The following is a 17,890-nucleotide window of genomic DNA, read 5'->3' as shown; positions in this document are numbered from 1 at the left end:
GTTGGGGAATTGTGTTAGATGTAAATATAAACGGAATACAATTATTTGCAAATCCTTTTCCTCCCATATTCAATTGAATGCACTACAAAGACAAGATATTTGATGTTCAAACTCATAAACTTTATTTTTTTTTTGCAAATAATTAACTTAGAATTTCATGGCTGCAACACGTGCCAAAGTAGTTGGGAAAGGGCATGTTCACCACTTTGTTACATGGCCTTTCCTTTTAACAACACTCAGTAAACTCTTGGGAACTGAGGAGACACATTTTTTAAGCTTCTCAGGTGGAATTCTTTCCCATTCTTGCTTGATGTACAGCTTAAGTTGTTCAACAGTCCGGGGGTCTCCGTTGTGGTATTTTAGGCTTCATAATGCGCCACATATTTTCAATGGGAGACAGGTCTGGACTACAGGCAGGCCAGTCTAGTACCCGCACTCTTTTACTATGAAGCCACGTTGATGTAACACGTGGCTTGGCATTGTCTTGCTGAAATAAGCAGGGGCGTCCATGGTAACGTTGCTTGGATGGCAACATATGTTGCTCCAAAACCTGTATGTACCTTTCAGCATTAATGGCGCCTTCACATATGTGTAAGTTACCCATGTCTTGGGCACTAATACACCCCCATACCATCACAGATGCTGGCTTTTCAACTTTGCGCCTTTAACAATCCGTATGGTTCTTTTCCTCTTTGGTCCGAAGGACATGACGTCCACAGTTTCCAAAAACAATTTGAAATGTGGACTCGTCAGACCACAGAACACTTTTCCACTTTGTATCAGTCCATCTTAGATGAGCTCAGGCCCAGCGAAGCCGACGGCGTTTCTGGGTGTTGTTGATAAACGGTTTTTGCCTTGCATAGGAGAGTTTTAACTTGCACTTACAGATGTAGCGACCAACTGTAGTTACTGACAGTGGGTTTCTGAAGTGTTCCTGAGCCCATGTGGTGATATCCTTTACACACTGATGTCGTTTGTTGATGCAGTACAGCCTGAGGGATAGAAGGTCACGGGCTTAGCTGCTTACGTGCAGTGATTTCTCCAGATTCTCTGAACCCTTTGATGATATTACGGACTGTAGATGGTGAAATCCCTAAATTCCTTGCAATAGCTGGTTGGGAAATGTTTTTCTTAAACTGTTCAACAATTTGCTCACGCATTTGTTGACAAAGTGGTGACCCTCGCCCCATCCTTGTTTGTGAATGACTGAGCATTTCATGGAATCTACTTTTATACCCAATCATGGCACCCACCTGTTCCCAATTTGCCTGTTCACCTGTGGGATGTTCCAAATAAGTGTTTGATGAGCATTCCTCAACTTTATCAGTATTTATTGCCACCTTTCCCAACTTCTTTGTCACGTGTTGCTGGCATCAAATTCTAAAGTTAATGATTATTTGCACAAAAAAAAAAAAAGTTTATCAGTTTGAACATCAAATATGTTGTCTTTGTAGCAAATGCAACTGAATATGGGTTGAAAATGATTTGCAAATCGTTGTATTCCGTTTATATTTACATCTAACACAATTTCCCAACTCATATGGAAAAAGGGTTTGTATTTTATGTCTGGTCTGCTTGCAGTCAGGAGTAAGATTCTGTGTTGCATCTTGGCGTCCATGATTAACAGTTAAGCCTGTTTCTGCTTGTGGCTGTGGAACTCAGTGGTACTTCGGTTTTTGTCAATAATCCATTCCAAAAGTTAAAGTAAAGGCTTAATTGTACGAAAACTGAATACAATTTTCTTATAACGCAACTTATAATTGATTACTTGCAGACACCCACAAGAATGAACAAAAACACATTTAATCAGGAATTATTATAGTTTTACCAGACATTTTTAACCAGACATTTTTGTGCTTGTGTAGTCATTGGCTCAGAAGGAGGATATGGAAGAGAGGATCACTACTCTAGAGAAGCGCTACCTGGCAGCTCAGCGGGAGGCTACCTCTGTTCACGACTTGAATGACAAGCTGGAGAATGAAGTAGCTAACAAAGAGTCCCTCTTTAGACAAGTAAGTTAGCTAAGGACACTCATGTATGATATAACACTTTAATGAGTAGGCTTTGTTGGCCTACTTTTTATATAAAATTTTACTTTGTTGGCCTCACAAATTCTCAGAGGACACCGAATATGAATGTTGAAGTTGTTTTCAAACTGTAATCACTTGCTCTCCCAAATGAGCTAATGAAATACATTACTATTGTGCAAGTTATTGCTGTTTTTATAAAAAGGAAATAACACAAATTATGTATTTTTTTGTTATTTGGACAGATTAATGTTTTTATCCTTTTTTGACTTGGTTGATTCAATATGTAGCTAGTAGCCAACATAACATCTAGCACTGAAGTGTCCTCGACGTTATCCTTTTTGTTCCTCTGCAGACTGAAGACCGAAACCGGCAGATGCAAGAGAAACTAGAGCTAGCTGAGCAAAAGCTGCAGCAGACTATCCGCAAAGCAGAGACGCTGCCTGAGGTGGAGGCTGAGCTAGCACAAAGGGTATCTGCCCTCACGAAGGTATTAGCACCGGGTCATTTTCCAAATAAAAATTTTTTCCCTAAGAGTTGTTATACCAACTGTCTTTTGTTATTGTACATCTATGATGGAACAAACATCGGAATAAGTGAGTATAACGAGGAACATATTTTGTAACGTGATGGTGGAGCCACTATTTGTTACTCTAAATATTGGACATATTTTTCTTGGCATTTTTTCCTCCATTAATAGTTACAAAAATGTTTGCATACACGACTGGCATCTTACACGTTAAGTAACTGTTTTGTGGCACAAGTATGTCGCAAGTATTAGTTAAAAAAAATTGCTGTGTAAATGCTACAAAAAAATAATACTGTTATTTATGCTTTATAGTTTTAGTTTATAGACACACCACTTGAGTTTGTGTTTAAAGTGGACCTATCATGCAAAACCAACTTTTTTTACCTATTTGTACCTGGTCTTTACCTATTTGGGATCTGCATAAATCCTGAAAATTTAAAAATCAAACAATGGAGGCGTTGCGGGGATATTTGTGAACGATCTTGCTTTACTTCATATTTTTTCCTCAACGAGCCGTTTGGAAATGTAACAACTTGTGTTTTTTGAACATGTGACTTCAGTGGCGGATATCTCCGTATATGGTAGAGGTTTTCCCAAAGTGCTTTGCGCAAGTCCAACATTATAGTCAGCAAGTTCTTTATTTTTCTCTATCCTCTTGTTGTGGTGCAGACTGGCTCGTACATGCACATGCATCCTACGCTTTTGCTTTTGCTATTACAAATTAGTGTATAGTTGGAACTTATACCTGTCAGTAGACTCAATATGGAAGCACAGAAACCTACAACATGACTAACGGGGAGAAGATGCAGTCAAAGTGGAAGCATGTAAATAAGACTGCCCACAACACGGCGTATCTTGAAAGGATGGTCAGAAAGCGGTTTGAAGATGGTCTGTAAAAAAATATTTATGCAACATTTTGACCAAAACAATCATAATATGATCCCTGCTTGTGCGTAGCCGTACTGTTGCCCTAAACATGAGTTCGGTTTTGCAAAATTTACATGTCACCGACCTTGCTTACTTTTTTATTTTCATTTAAATGTTGCTACACTTTATAGAGTGTTTGGTCTATTTTTCATATTTGGTAACTCCACTTCCCGCTCCTGACTCATCATTTGTCTTGCCCTCACACAATTTCTGCAGTAAAGCCTGGCATTTACTTCCCAGAAGTTCCGGTAGGTTAGCAGTACAACAAAAATTAACTGCACATCAAAATTTTATTAAGTGATGTGTCGACAATAAAAAATATCTTTTGACACTTTGCTACTATTGATTATGTCGACTAATCGTTGCAACGCAAATACATATTTTATTTTCAATAGTTTTATTCTTCCTGTCTCATTTGACTTTGTAATGCTGTTTTATGTGTGGTCTTCATGCTACCTTTTATCACTTCCTTCTCATACCCTTAGTGTGTTCCTTGTGGCTCCAAAGGCACTAAGACTCAAAAGGTAGACCAACTTTTCGCAAAGTAGAAAGTGTTTCAAGTCCTCCTTGGTCCAGGAATCTTATTTTTTTCTGTTACTTAATTTAACCAGGCCAGCATATTGTTTTTATTAAATACCCCTAAAATGTCCTTATTTAAATTTTTAAGTTTTAGTTGCTTTATTTAAATGAAAAGTGCTTGGTTATGTGAGGTACCAGATGAAATGTTATATTGTTATTCTTATTTAGCCTAAGCGCTAACCTTGACTTACTCTCTCTTCGTCTGTAGTTGTGGGTATTTATGTGCTATGTGGCTGGTATCACTGCTTGTTTTCCTCAAACACAGCAACCCTGCTAACACAAACAGGAAGTGCCAGCTGCTTTGCTCAAAGACTTGAAACCACACTCTCAACTGAAATACAGGGAACTTAATAATTAAGTTATAATTTAAAAAATGGTTGGTATTTCCTAAAATAGACAAGAAGATTTACTATGAAGTACTTTCATGATTGCCATCTCATATTACTGTTTGTTTTCGCTTTAGTTGTTGTAGTTTTGCTTTACATGGTTTCCCTAAGTTGGTGCCTCTATACCAGTGGTCCCCAACCACCGGGACCGATTGGTACCGGGCCGCACAAGAAATAAAAATAATAATAATAATATATATATATATATATATTTTTTAAATTAAATCAACATAAAAAACACAATATATACATTATACATCAATACAGATCAATACAGTCTGCAGGGATACAGTCTGTAAGCACACATGATTGTATTTCTTTATGGAAAAAAAAAAGATAAAAATACCACCCAGCCAACACCCCCCTGCTCTATACTGCTTGTGAAAGTTGTCCTGTAGACACATCTGCTAAAGTACTATAAATGGCTCCTTCCTTTATAAAATAGTGAAGCGTTGTCCATGCATCATTCTGATACCGAAAGTCTATACAAGAAAGACCAAAACAGCTTTGAAATAATTTATTCACTTTTTTCTTCCTTTATGCTCAGGCAGAGGAACGTCATGGCAATGTGGAGGAAAGACTGAAGCAGTTAGAGGCCCAGTTGGAGGAGAAAAACCAAGAACTTCTCAGGGTGAAAAAGAGTTGGAAGAAATTGGGCATATCCTTAACACTCAATCAACATTTGCACAACTTAATTAAGTGTCTTTATTTTTCTTTCAGGCGAGGCAGAGGGAGAAGATGAATGAGGAGCACAACAAGCGTCTCTCTGAAACAGTGGACAAGCTCCTGTCTGAGTCTAACGAAAGACTCCAGCTTCATCTCAAAGAGAGGATGTCTGCTCTGGAGGATAAGGTAGTTGTAATGGAACCTCCATAGATTAATATTTTGTTAAACCAACACATTTCAGGGGATATTTTTTGTAATTATGGTTGCTCGTTTAAAAAACTTCTCAACTTGGGCTGAGAATCTCAGGTACCTTACGAAATGATACAAATATTGTTGCAAAAGAAATACAGATCTACAGGTCGGATGTGTTGTTAAATCGTATCGTCAGGTTAAATATCTTGATACCCACACAGCAAAAACACTCCGCGGCGGATCCCCCGCGCAGGTATCGCGCTTTCCGGAACGGAACCGCGAAACGGACCAGCATCGGCGTCCATTTGCACTCAGGAACGTATCCGCCACGGCGGCAGGTAGCGGATCCGCCGTGGCGGCGCGCTGAATGCGCTCCGCACCCATGATCAAAGCCTTATTTCCGCGGCGGGTGCGCCGTGACGGCGCGCTGCATCCACTCCGCACCCAAGATCAAAGCCTAACCTCCCGCCGCGGACCAGCAACGGACTCATAAAAACCCTGGCTCATCTGGCTGTTTTGGACACCTTTATCTTATTTTCAAAATCCCTTCTGTTCTTGCTGTAGGATAAAATAGGAAACTAAAAAATTCACTAAGCCCTACTACAGCAATATAGGCTTACATATGCATTGCCTTGTATTTTTAAACTAACAATATTGTCAATAGGCAGAAACAGAAAATGGTCAATTCACTCTATAAAGTAAATATATATAATATATATTTAAAAAGTAAATATACATATTTAATCTATTAGGCTACAACTTCAAGGAAACGCTGCTCCATGCACAGCTAACATATCAGAAAATGAATAACTGGTGAATGACAAGAAGTCCAATAAAAGGTTGTTTATTTATACATATACATCTTTATTCCTCCTGAGGAGGTGGAAGCGGGACTCGTCTCCTCGTTGCCCGATCCCCCGCCAAGTTGAACCACCAGATGGCGTGTTTGGTGACCTCAGCGTCCGTGGCTGACCTTGTCAACACATTTTTACTCACAGCACCTGTAATCAAACAAGATTACAAGACAGATACGTTTATGTTTATGGTAGGAAGCATCCAAAGCCAAGTATGCTTACACAATACAAAATATGTGATAGGTATTAAGGAGATTACATTTGAAAAAAAAAACATGACTTAAAGTTACTGGAGGTGGTTAAAATAAGGTGCGTAAACTATGAATTTGTGATCAGGGTATAGGTGTGCAAGACATCCAAAATGTTTAAACAGTATCGTTATTTGGTTCCTTGATCAGAGTACTTGTTTGGCTCTGTTGGATGACGGCGGCGGGGGGTTGGGGTTTGGGGGCATAAATAAATATCCATAACCCAACTTTGGGAGGTTGACATTGTTTTCTTATTATATTTGTACTATCATTCTATGTTTGTATTTGTGTAGGCCAGGGGTGTCCAAAGTGCGGCCCGGGGGCCATTTGCGGCCTGCAGGTCATTTTTTAACGGCCCCAGGGCACATTTTTAAAAAATAGGATCGAAATAAATAAAAAACATTAAAAGTGGTATTTAAAGAGCAAACAGGTGAAATGTAACAAGAAAATGTAGCAATGTTTACTCTAATCACACAAAGCTGCCATGTAGGCTGTTTCTTTCTTTAAAAAATAATAATGAATCAAAATCAATGTCATTATGAAATATTGACCTATTCGCTTAAGAAGTTTACCTTCGCAATCAGCTGGTCTTGGTTGTGCTTAATAGTTTCCAGCAGGCTAAGGATGTGGATTACCTCAGGCGCTGTTGACAAACAGCAGTATAAAATTAACATGTTTCAGTGTTTATCCTCATTACTCATAATCCTGACATTAGCTATTGACCTTAGTTAATGACAAAAGTTATTGACAAAGTTTGAAGAAAATATGTGATTGCTTGTGAATTTGAATTTTTTCCAAAATTTGTGGCACAGAATGACCATCCGGTATTTGTCAGTTATTGCTCACCAGAGCAGGAAATGTTGTCGGCCATTCTTCCCCCTCGCCATGTTGGCCTGTAGGCCAGGCTGGATCCAGGCTCCTCTGTCTGCCACATGTTGAGGGCTGCTGGTGAGGGGGGTGGAGGGAGTCGAGGAGGGACTGCCGTTCCTAGTGAGGTGGGCATTGTGAGAGAGCCATCAGTTAACCATGACTGGTAATACCCAAGAACCTATCTATACACTAATATTTCAGAGATCAGTCCCTACCTTGTGTAACTCTCTGCATGTTTAATGCAGGTGCTGGTGAAGGCATATGAATGCGTCCTTCCCCATGGTGAGGTGCTAAGGGAGATAAATTGGTATTAAATGGTTGTGATCTGTTAACCATGGTTACTGGATGCTGAGATATTATTTCAGAGATCAATCTTTACCTATAAAGTTATCTCCAGTTGAGGAGTCGAGTTGACAAGTACTCATGACTCTTGCTGGCACTCGGCGAGACGGTGGAGCTGGGAGAAGGGATACAAGGAGAGGGGAATATCTTTAGCACTAAGAATGTTAACCATATCTTTTGGTGGTTTTGTTGTTTTGGATGTTAAGAGATTATTCCTTACTCTGCCTGTGCAATTGGCTTGCCAACCCCTGAGATGTGAGGTCACTATTTCCCGGGTCTTCTTCGCTATCATCTGAGTCCCCGAGACGATGGCTGTTGGGTAACCATATCATTAGGATTATTGCAATACCAAAATTGCCAAATATACATATAGTACAAGCATCTCTGGTCTATTTTTGAATGCTACCGGAAATAACCTTCCTATTACTATAGAAACATGACAAAAACAAGACGGAACACACTTACACTGGCTTCCTGTTCCTTTTTTCTGACAGCTCCTCGTTCTCTGCCTCAGATTGCAGGTCTGAAGTGTCGCAGCCCTTTCCATATTGTTGCATTATTTTTAATGCGTCTTTGTAGTTGTCTAAAATTGAATATGTTAAAATGAACATGAGTTTCAAATTAGCTGTAGAGCTGAACAGAATATTATTATTATTGATGATGATAAATCAGGTCTCTCTCTTACAAGAGACCTGGTCAGAACATAGACACAATAGGTTATTCCAAGCATAAAGAGAAGCAACTATGACGTTATTTTTAAACAAGAAGATTATGAATTTGCATACCACAAGTTCGGACAACAGAAACGTCAAATCTTGGCCAGTTTGGCTCATGCTGCTCCTCATTTAAAGCTGCCCTTTCAATTCTGTCGGTGTTTTTATAGCTGGGCCAGAAAATCATCCTATCATCATACCATCCACTTGGGACAACCGCAATGTCCCTGTTCATTATAAATTTAATCAGATGAAAAGGCACCCTTAATGTAGAAAGAAAGAAAAGGGGTATTTATTCATCGTCAAAGGAACAACGTGGTCAAAAGCATGCACAGGTGTTAGTGTATACAAATAAGATGAGCTGAGATTTTACCTGAATGGTGGCCCAAGGTGGTAAGAACTATAAGAAAGGTAAAAGTACAGGTCATAATAGTCAGAACTTACGCTCATTCGTAAAGTAGGGTTTGAAATTATGGGTGTAGTGTATACAGAGATCAGTCCCTACCTTGTGTAACTCTCTGCATGTTTAATGCAGGTGCTGGTGAAGGCATATGAATACATCCTTCCCCATGGTGAGGTGCTAAGGGAGATAAATTGGTATTAAATGGTTGTGATCTGTTAACCATGGTTACTGGATGCTGAGATATTATTTTGGAGATCAGTCTTTACCTAGAAAGTTATCTCCAGTTGAGGAGTCGAGTTGACAAGTACTCATGACTCTTGCTGGCACTCGGCGAGACGGTGGAGCTGGGAGAAGGGATACAAGGAGAGGGGAATATCTTTAGCACTAAGAATGTTAACCATATCTTTAATATTAATGTGGTGGTTTCGTCTACAACGCTAAATATATCCTGTGGTGTACCTCAGGGATCAATATAGGACCTAAATTATTCAATGTCTAGATAAATGACATTTGTAAAGTTACAAAATATTTAAAGTTAGTATTATTTGCGGATGATACAACAGCGTTTTGTTCAGGAGAGAACACACAGAAGATAATACAAATAATAACAGAAGAAATTAACAAATTAAAAAGATGGTTTGACAAAAACAGACTATCTTTGAATCTCAGTAAAACTAAAATAATGCTATTTGGTAACAGTAGAAGAGAAAGTCAAACACAAATACAAATAGACGGAATAGAAATTGAAAGTAAATGAAACCAAATTTCTAGGTATAATGATTGATGATAAATTGAACTGGAAATCTCAAGTAAAAAATATACAACATAAAGTAGCAAGAAACACGTCAATAATGAATAAAGCAAAACATGTTCTAGACAAAAAATCACTTCATATTCTCTACTGTTCACTAGTGTTACATATCTGAGTTATTGTGTAGAAATATGGGGAAATAATTACAAAAGTACACTTCATTCATTAACGGTGTTACAAAAAAGATCAGTTAGAATAATATATAATGTTGGATATAGAGAACACACAAATCCTTTATTTATTGAATCAAAGATACTGAAATTCCACAACATAGTGAATTTGCAAACAGCTAAAATTATAAACAAAGCAAACTATAACCTGCTACCCAAGAATATACAGCAATTCTTCTCAAAAAAAAGAGGAGAAAAATCATCTTAGAGAGAAATGTAATTTAAAACATTTGTACGCACGTACAACACTTAAGACCTTCAGTATATCAGTATGTGGAATTAAACTATGGAATGCATTAAGCAAAGCAATCAAACAATGTACTAATATGATCAATTATTTATGCTTACATGTGGAAATAATAATAGTAAATAAAGCATAAAATAGTCTCTAATAAATTAATTAAATAAAAAACAGCATATAAAATATATACATCAGCAAATAACAAAAATATAGATCAAGAAAAAGGATCCTTAATATGTGCAGCAATTTTTCCCACTCACATCACCTCATTTTATATTTTTTTCTACAATTAACTATGCCAAAAAACACATAGACATACCTTTTTTTTTGTAATGGAAACAAAAACAACATGGCGTCACACACAGCTAGTCCACAGTAAACAGGATCTCGAGCTCCACTAAAGAACAAAGAAAGAAATAATACACACTCATATTAATAGCAAAGAACGGCTGTTTCCACTCTGTTAACGTTACGTTGTTATAACGAAGTAATAGCGACCTGGGTCTAAACAACACTGACAATAAAGTAATACGCTTTCGTTTCAACCAGTTGGAAATATGTGGAATATCGTAGCATGTAACCTACACACATTCACAGCGTCTAACAAAAGATAGCCTAAGTTAACTGTATTGAACGTTACTCACCGGCTTCACAAAACACAGATAAAAGACAATTTTACAATAGCACGGCGAAAAAATGACCGTCGTTGTGTGGGTGTTTTGACGAATAACACTCTTTTCCACTTTTCTTCGCTCGGGCCTCACCTCCCGCGTGCAGCCATTTCGAATTTTCTGAATACGTGACGTCAGACGCACGTCCCCATGCAAAGCATTCTGGGAGTCGGCGCTGGAAATAAAAGCCTTTTTTTTTTACAGAATATAAAGTTTTACTGCTAGTCCTAATATCAAACAACGTCATTACAATCATACATAAATGATGATGGAAACACAAAGGCCGATCTTTACTGCGAATGTAGCAATACATCAATAAATCTATACTTGCGTTCGTGTTCTAGCAAAGAAAGTCCAGAGATCTTGGCTCATGCGCGTACACGCTAGTAGGCGCGTCCATGTCTGCGGGTGCAGACATTGGTCGGCTCAGCGCGCGTAGGCGGAGCCTATAACTCTAGGCGGCGCGCGCCGGTTTAGTTTGTCGCGTCCGCGTATGCGAATCAGACACGAGTCCGCTCAGGATCAGCTGTCTGACCGTACAATTTTCAGAGGCAGAGCTGTATCCTCTAGGCGGAGCCAAAACGAATGTGACAGTAACGCGGGTTGGGCGACTTGAAGGCGGATCCGTATAGCAGTCTTCTGCTGTGTGGGTAGGTTGATATATACACACACTTACATGTGGGAATCTTTGGGCACCTTGCGATTTGATTACGATTCAGGAGCTACGGTTCGATTAAAAATCGATTATTGATGGATCTATAATTTATATACCGGTATATTGATGCAGTTTTACATTTCTTTTCGTTTCCCCAAATAAGCGTTTATCACTTGCAACTTAAAAAAAACAGTGCATTTGTAATAAGAAACAGTTCAATTATTTCACACATTTACTAAATTAATGGAAATGGACCATAAGTGCCCTAAAATAAAGGAGCTAGTCGGATCTCTCGGTCAGGTGGCTTGCTGCAGTCAGCCACATTTTAGAACTGTCTGCATTACTTTATTTACAATAAATGAATCGAATATTGATTATTAACATTTACTAATCGATTTTATAATTGTTCATGTCCGAAATTGCGATGCATATAAAAATCGCTTATTTTCCCCACCTATAGTTGCATGGCTAGTGCCAACCACAATTTTGTTTATTTTTAAGCCTTCTAGATAGGGCAAGGGCAAAAATCGAACCTACAATTAATGGAACCTTCATCTTTGAATTCGGCTAATGCCTGATTATCTATCTGTCCATTTTCTACCGCTTGTCCCTTATTCCACACTGAAATCATGTTATTCTTTAAATATTTGTATTATTTTGTAACTACAAAGTAATTGAAAAAAACATGCACAAATGAACAATTAAGGAAGGGGTCCCCATACTACGGTTCGTGGGCCGGATCCACAAGCAGGTCCCCGGGACGTCCTATACACACACACACACACACACGCACACAACTAAATAGCCCGGCACCCTGCCAAATTCTTTTAACTCAATGTGGCCACCGAGTCAAACCACAATTTTGTTTATTTTTAAGCCTTCTAGATAGGGCAAGGGCAAAAATCGAACCTACAATTAATGGAACCTTCATCTTTGAATTCGGCTAATGCCTGATTATCTATCTGTCCATTTTCTACCGCTTGTCCCTTATTCCACACTGAAATCATGTTATTCTTTAAATATTTGTATTATTTTGTAACTACAAAGTAATTGAAAAAAACATGCACAAATGAACAATTAAGGAAGGGGTCCCCATACTACGGTTCGTGGGCCGGATCCACAAGCAGGCCCCCGGGACGTCCTATACACACACACGCACACAACTAAATAGCCCGGCACCCTGCCAAATTCTTTTAACTCAATGTGGCCACCGAGTCAAAAAGGTTTCTGGTTCCCTGAATTAAGTGATTGAGAACACATCAGCGAGAATAAAAATGGTTTGCAAAAAAAATAAATGTATATACACTACCGTTCAAAAGTTTGCGGTCACATTGAAATGTCCTTATTTTTGAAGGAAAAGCACTGTACTTTTCAATGAAGATAACTTTAAACTAGTCTTAACTTTAAAGAAATACACTCTATACATTGCTAATGTGGTAAATGACTATTCTAGCTGCAAATGTCTGGTTTTTGGTGCAATATCTACATAGGTGTATAGAGGCCCATTTCCAGCAACTATCACTCCAGTGTTCTAATGGTACAATGTGTTTGCTCATTGGCTCAGAAGGCTAATTGATGATTAGAAAACCCTTGTGCAATCATGTTCACACATCTGAAAACAGTTTAGCTCGTTACAGAAGCTACAAAACTGACCTTCCTTTGAGCAGATTGAGTTTCTGGAGCATCACATTTGTGGGGTCAATTAAACACTCAAAATGGCCAGAAAAAGAGAACTTTCATCTGAAACTCGACAGTCTATTCTTGTTCTTAGAAATGAAGGCTATTCCACAAAATTGTTTGGGTGACCCCAAACTTTTGAACGGCAGTGTATATTCTCAACCCTTGAATGTACAGCATGCCAATACAAATCAATGCCTTTTTGCAATACACTGGGTTGTTACTTTTCAAAATATTAAACAAGAGTTTTTTCATATTCCAGGTATTCCTCATAAAACATGTTTGTGATATGAGGCCTTTTGTATCACTACCCACTCTTCCACAAGTGTCGTTCCTATGGAATCTTCTATGAGGGGGTGGGGGGAGGGGGCACAATAGTCTGGGTCCTCTACATCTGAGATGTCAGATTCTGAGGCAATGCATCCGATGGGCTCTTCATCCCATTCGTCTTGGATCATTTGTCGTGCAAGGTCCACAGGGATCCTAGCTGGCCTCCTAGCAGCCATGTTACTTTAAATCAAAAAATAAAAACATTATAAAGGACATTGTTTGAAATGCACAGAAAACTATAAATCATATAAAAAACTAGCTCATATAACATTAGCCTACTTTTGAGTTAGCTAGGTCAGGTACAAAGTGTGCGTGCGTGTAGTTACTGTTAGCCAACACAATACTGTGTTACCTACCTAAATACAATACTGTTAGCTAACAGCAAAATAGGCTAATCTGATCACACATTTCACACATATGATCACACATAATCTGTCAATGAAACATAAATTAATAAATGGAGATAATACTTACATGCATGTTGCTGTGTAAAAATGAACTTCTTGGTGGTAAGACTGGTGACATCAGATGTGTAAGTGCACATTGTGTGACTCTGTGTTCTATTACTACTGTTTCTGTTAATCCTCAGAATGGCCTCATAAGGGAACTGGACCACACCAAGAAGCTGATCGAGGAGTCTCACCATGAAAAGGTGAAAATGAGTCTTGTTAAACTTACAAGTTGCCCATGCATTTGGAATAATCTCTGGTAATACATTAGGCAGAGTTTATTTTTCTTAAAATCCCATTAAATTGTAGGAGCAACTCTTGATTCAGATTGAAACAATGAGGGCAGAGAATGAGCAAGGAAGGAGCAGGAGCAACTCTTTATTACACGGGTAAGTTGCTTTGTGTTGAAGAATCGCTATTGCTGACTATTTGTATCTTTAATTTTTACTCTTATTTTCTGTCTTTGTCGAAGACACTAATACTGGAAGCCCCCTGGCCTAACGTCCCAATACGTCATTTTTTATATTGCTGTCCAAATATATTTTGAGAAATAATGCATTTAAAGGGGAACTACACTTTTTTAAAATGTTGCCTATCGTTCACAATCATTATGAAAGACATAAATACATCCGTTGTCATGTTATTCATAATGATTGTGAACCCATCCATCCATCCATCCATTTTCTACTGCCATATACTAGCTGCACTAGCGCAGAAGGTGGGGTACAATAGGCAAAATTCCCCCAAAAAAAGTGCAGTTCCCCTTTAAATAAGATAATCTTTTTATTTTTACTGCCCAATTTTGTGTGGCATGCTTTTGTAGACGATCGCAGCTGGGAAGCACCCCAGACTTCAGGTACCCAGTGTCTGCTTCCTCTATGATGGACAGCAACTCAGACCACTATGGTAGTGCTCTTGTTTTGAGGCGGCCCCAAAAAGGACGTGTGGCAGCACTTCGGGACGAGCCATCCAAGGTGAGTGGTCCTATTTTGGCTTTCCACTAACTATTAAATGCAGAAACAAAAGATGAACACACTAAGTGATATAATATTACCCTAATTAGCTTAGCTAATTTCATACTAAAAAGTCTCCTTTTGTGACTTATGCTTAACATTGTTAACACAAGCAGTTCAACTTTTACAAACATGTTTAACATCCGCAACTGAAAAGTCTTTAAAGATTAGTTTTGTGATCACTTTTGGAGTATTTTTACTGGTAATAGATAATGGTTAACGACCAATTAATGATTTGATCAATTAATGAACTTTTGTCATGTTTTTGTATTATTTAACTATGTGTGGTCTAGTCAATTGAGTTATTTTGAAAATTGTCTTTGTGTTTTTCTGTTTGCTTCCATCTTGGATATCAGCGCCATGTAAGTCACCATAATGAAAGGACAAACTGACTTCTATTTGTCTGTGTTTTATTAATAACTAACTTTTTTGTCTGTAATTTATTGATAAATCAATTAATACTACTGTCAATAAAATGCAACTCTTTTAATCCCAATTATGGGTCTGTTTAAACATCTCACCACATTCCAGCTGAATAGCATCTTGTTTTACAAGGACACACAATTGTTAATCGTGTTTTATTAAGGTAAACTTTGACAGCCCCTTTAACTAAGTACCGGTAGTGTTTCCCGCATATTTAAAGACCCATCTTATTAGTTATTAACTTTTACCTGTTACATTATATTGTATTACTACAACAATGTAACACAGGCTGCACTTTTTACACCCCTGGTTTATTTACATAAATTATTCTGCCCTCTCTGAATGTTGGAATTTGGATTGACAGCTAAGTAAACAGTTCTTTTAAAGTAAAAAAAATTAAAAACTTCCAACTTCAAGTTGTTTTCTGATAGTCTCCGCAATGATTTTATTGTAAAACTCAGAACACAAGAGAAAGTACATTAATATCCGCATGAAGTGCTCATTCAGGTAGGAATTAAGGTACCTAATCAACGATACAGCTTGGTATAAACTGAAAAATAGTAATGCAACCACCATGCAGGTTCCTATGCTGCTAACGTAATGCTAACACATAGCATGGGCTAAAAATTTTGTTAGCCCATTGACAGGCTAACAAAAATTTGCATTGCAATTATTTTAATGTTTATCAAATTCAATTTTAACAGAACAAAATTGACATAAAGCAGCAAAGAGAAAGTCGAATATTCGAAAATGAATATTGACCGATAACTTTTATTATACTACCTGGCCAGTCTGATGCACTCTGTGAGTGTGTGCTGACTAGCTACAGAAGCCTGTTGGTCAAACCTCAAACTCTTGATTTAAAAATAACGTAGTCAATGTATGCGGAACATAATTTCCAGGAGATGGCTTCACATATGCCACCTGAAAGGTGAAATGTTACTATACCTTTTCAAAAACATTTATTTTTTTGTATGGAAAACACTGAAGTATCCAACTTCTGAATCTCCCCAGCTAGTCTTGTTACAAATGTGTTTGTGTTTGATTCAGGTGCAGACACTTAATGAGCAGGAGTGGGAGCGTGTGCAGCAGGCCAATGTGCTTGCTAATGTGGCCCAGGCATTTGAGAGTGACATGGATGCTTCTGACCTAGAAGAGGATAGAGAGACTATCTTCAGCTCAGTTGACCTTCTGTCCCCCGGTGGTCAGGCCGATGCACAGACTCTAGCTCTAATGCTACAGGAGCAGCTTGATGCTATCAATAATGAAATTAGGTAGCAAAGTTACGAAGGCAGAAACAACAATTTGTCTTGTTTCATATTTTAATCTACACACACATTATTTCCTGTATGTTGTCAGAATGATTCAAGAGGAGAAGGAAAACACAGCTATCCGAGCTGAGGAAATCGAGTGTAGAGTGGGCAGCAACGAGAGCCTTGGAGGACGTTTTCGCTCCATGAGCTCCATACCACCTTCACTCTGTGCAGGCTCTTCAATTGGCAGCTCTCCTCCAGGTTCTGGCCACTCAACCCCAAGGCGTATTCCTTGCAGCCCCAACAGAGAATTAGACCGGATGGGTGTCATGACCCTGGTAAGACTATATCTACTGAGATGTTTTTCCAACATTTAACACGGCAATCAGCATTCAAGAGCTATATGTATTAAAGGGGCTGTTTGCAACTTGTGCAAAGTGAAACACTTTAAACCAAAAAATATACCAAGAACACCACCGGTTAGCAGCTTATGTTACCATTAGTGGTTTGACAGAACATATATATTTTTTAAATGTCGTTATTTTTGTAATAATAACTAGTTATATAAATTAAAAATTGCTTGTCTGTCAAAATAATTTGTCTGGCGCTCAGGCTTGTCACTGACCGCTGTCTGGTCCATAAGTACACACAGGAAGCACGTCCACACACACACAAACAGTACAGGAGAAGCAACTAACAGTTTGCAGTCATATTGTTGTTACAGGAGGCTATACATTTAATGATAGCTAACATTAGTAGCTGAACTTTGCTGAATTGCTATCATTAGCTGACCACACATGGTATGTTAATTTTCTTATGTACATGATATATTTTGTTTTATTTAGGTTGATTAATGAGGGATGGGACAAATGCAGAGGACGAATTTCACCACATCTAGTGTGTGTGTGACAATCATTGGTACTTTAATCTTAATCTTAATCTTTATTAGCATCAAACCGTTGCTTTGGAATTAACAGTTCACTCTCTACGGTTTCTGCAAAATGTGCATCAACAAAGTATTGAGCAGAAGCTGTGAATACTAATATACATGTGATTTCTTAGTTATTTATTTTTTATAAATTTGCAAAAAAAAACGATTACACATTGTCATTGTGGGGTATTGTGTGTTGAATTTTAAGGACAAAAATTAATTTGTTCCATCTTGGAAAAAGCCTGTAACATAACAAAATGTGTAAAAAGTGGACACGCTGTGAACTTTTCGCATGCACTGTAAATGTGCGCCTAACATCATTGCTACTTTAAATGAGCATCTTCTTTAAGACCAATACGGATAGTTTCAAGCTAACATATCGGTCCGGTGGTTGCACCGCTAATAGCACATGTGCACTCAACACAGTCCAAATTGTGAGTATGCAGCGATGGACTACCACCCTCAATTACCACCATCTTGTCTATGTACCGTAATTTCCGGACTATAAGCCGCACCTGACTATAAGCCGC

General features: G+C 38.2%; 1 protein-coding gene and 1 long non-coding RNA gene across 9 annotated transcripts in view; one reads left to right on the top strand and one right to left on the bottom strand.

The window, feature by feature from the left end:
- LOC133636346 (liprin-alpha-1-like) overlaps nucleotides 1–17,890 on the top strand; it is a 95,206-nt gene that overhangs the window by 53,262 nt on the left and 24,054 nt on the right. For all 8 annotated transcript variants that reach the window (XM_062030351.1, XM_062030364.1, XM_062030359.1 and 5 more), the window contains exons 8-16: nucleotides 1,866–2,012; nucleotides 2,383–2,517; nucleotides 4,996–5,079; nucleotides 5,169–5,300; nucleotides 13,881–13,943; nucleotides 14,050–14,129; nucleotides 14,564–14,714; nucleotides 16,227–16,450; nucleotides 16,536–16,767. In XM_062030351.1, the coding sequence (XP_061886335.1) occupies nucleotides 1,866–2,012; nucleotides 2,383–2,517; nucleotides 4,996–5,079; nucleotides 5,169–5,300; nucleotides 13,881–13,943; nucleotides 14,050–14,129; nucleotides 14,564–14,714; nucleotides 16,227–16,450; nucleotides 16,536–16,767 (1,248 nt within the window). The remainder of the gene's footprint in view (nucleotides 1–1,865; nucleotides 2,013–2,382; nucleotides 2,518–4,995; nucleotides 5,080–5,168; nucleotides 5,301–13,880; nucleotides 13,944–14,049; nucleotides 14,130–14,563; nucleotides 14,715–16,226; nucleotides 16,451–16,535; nucleotides 16,768–17,890) is intronic.
- Nucleotides 8,839–10,562, bottom strand: LOC133663806 (uncharacterized). The gene is made up of 3 exons (XR_009828413.1): nucleotides 10,278–10,562; nucleotides 9,003–9,080; nucleotides 8,839–8,913 (listed from the first exon to the last, which is right to left on the bottom strand). It is a non-coding gene; the product is annotated as an uncharacterized LOC133663806 (long non-coding RNA).

Source organism: Entelurus aequoreus, linkage group LG02, assembly GCF_033978785.1.
Source record: "Entelurus aequoreus isolate RoL-2023_Sb linkage group LG02, RoL_Eaeq_v1.1, whole genome shotgun sequence".
Classification (NCBI taxonomy): domain Eukaryota; kingdom Metazoa; phylum Chordata; class Actinopteri; order Syngnathiformes; family Syngnathidae; genus Entelurus; species Entelurus aequoreus.
Note: the sequence above shows the minus strand (reverse complement) of the source record. Positions and strands in the feature narration are given on the sequence as shown.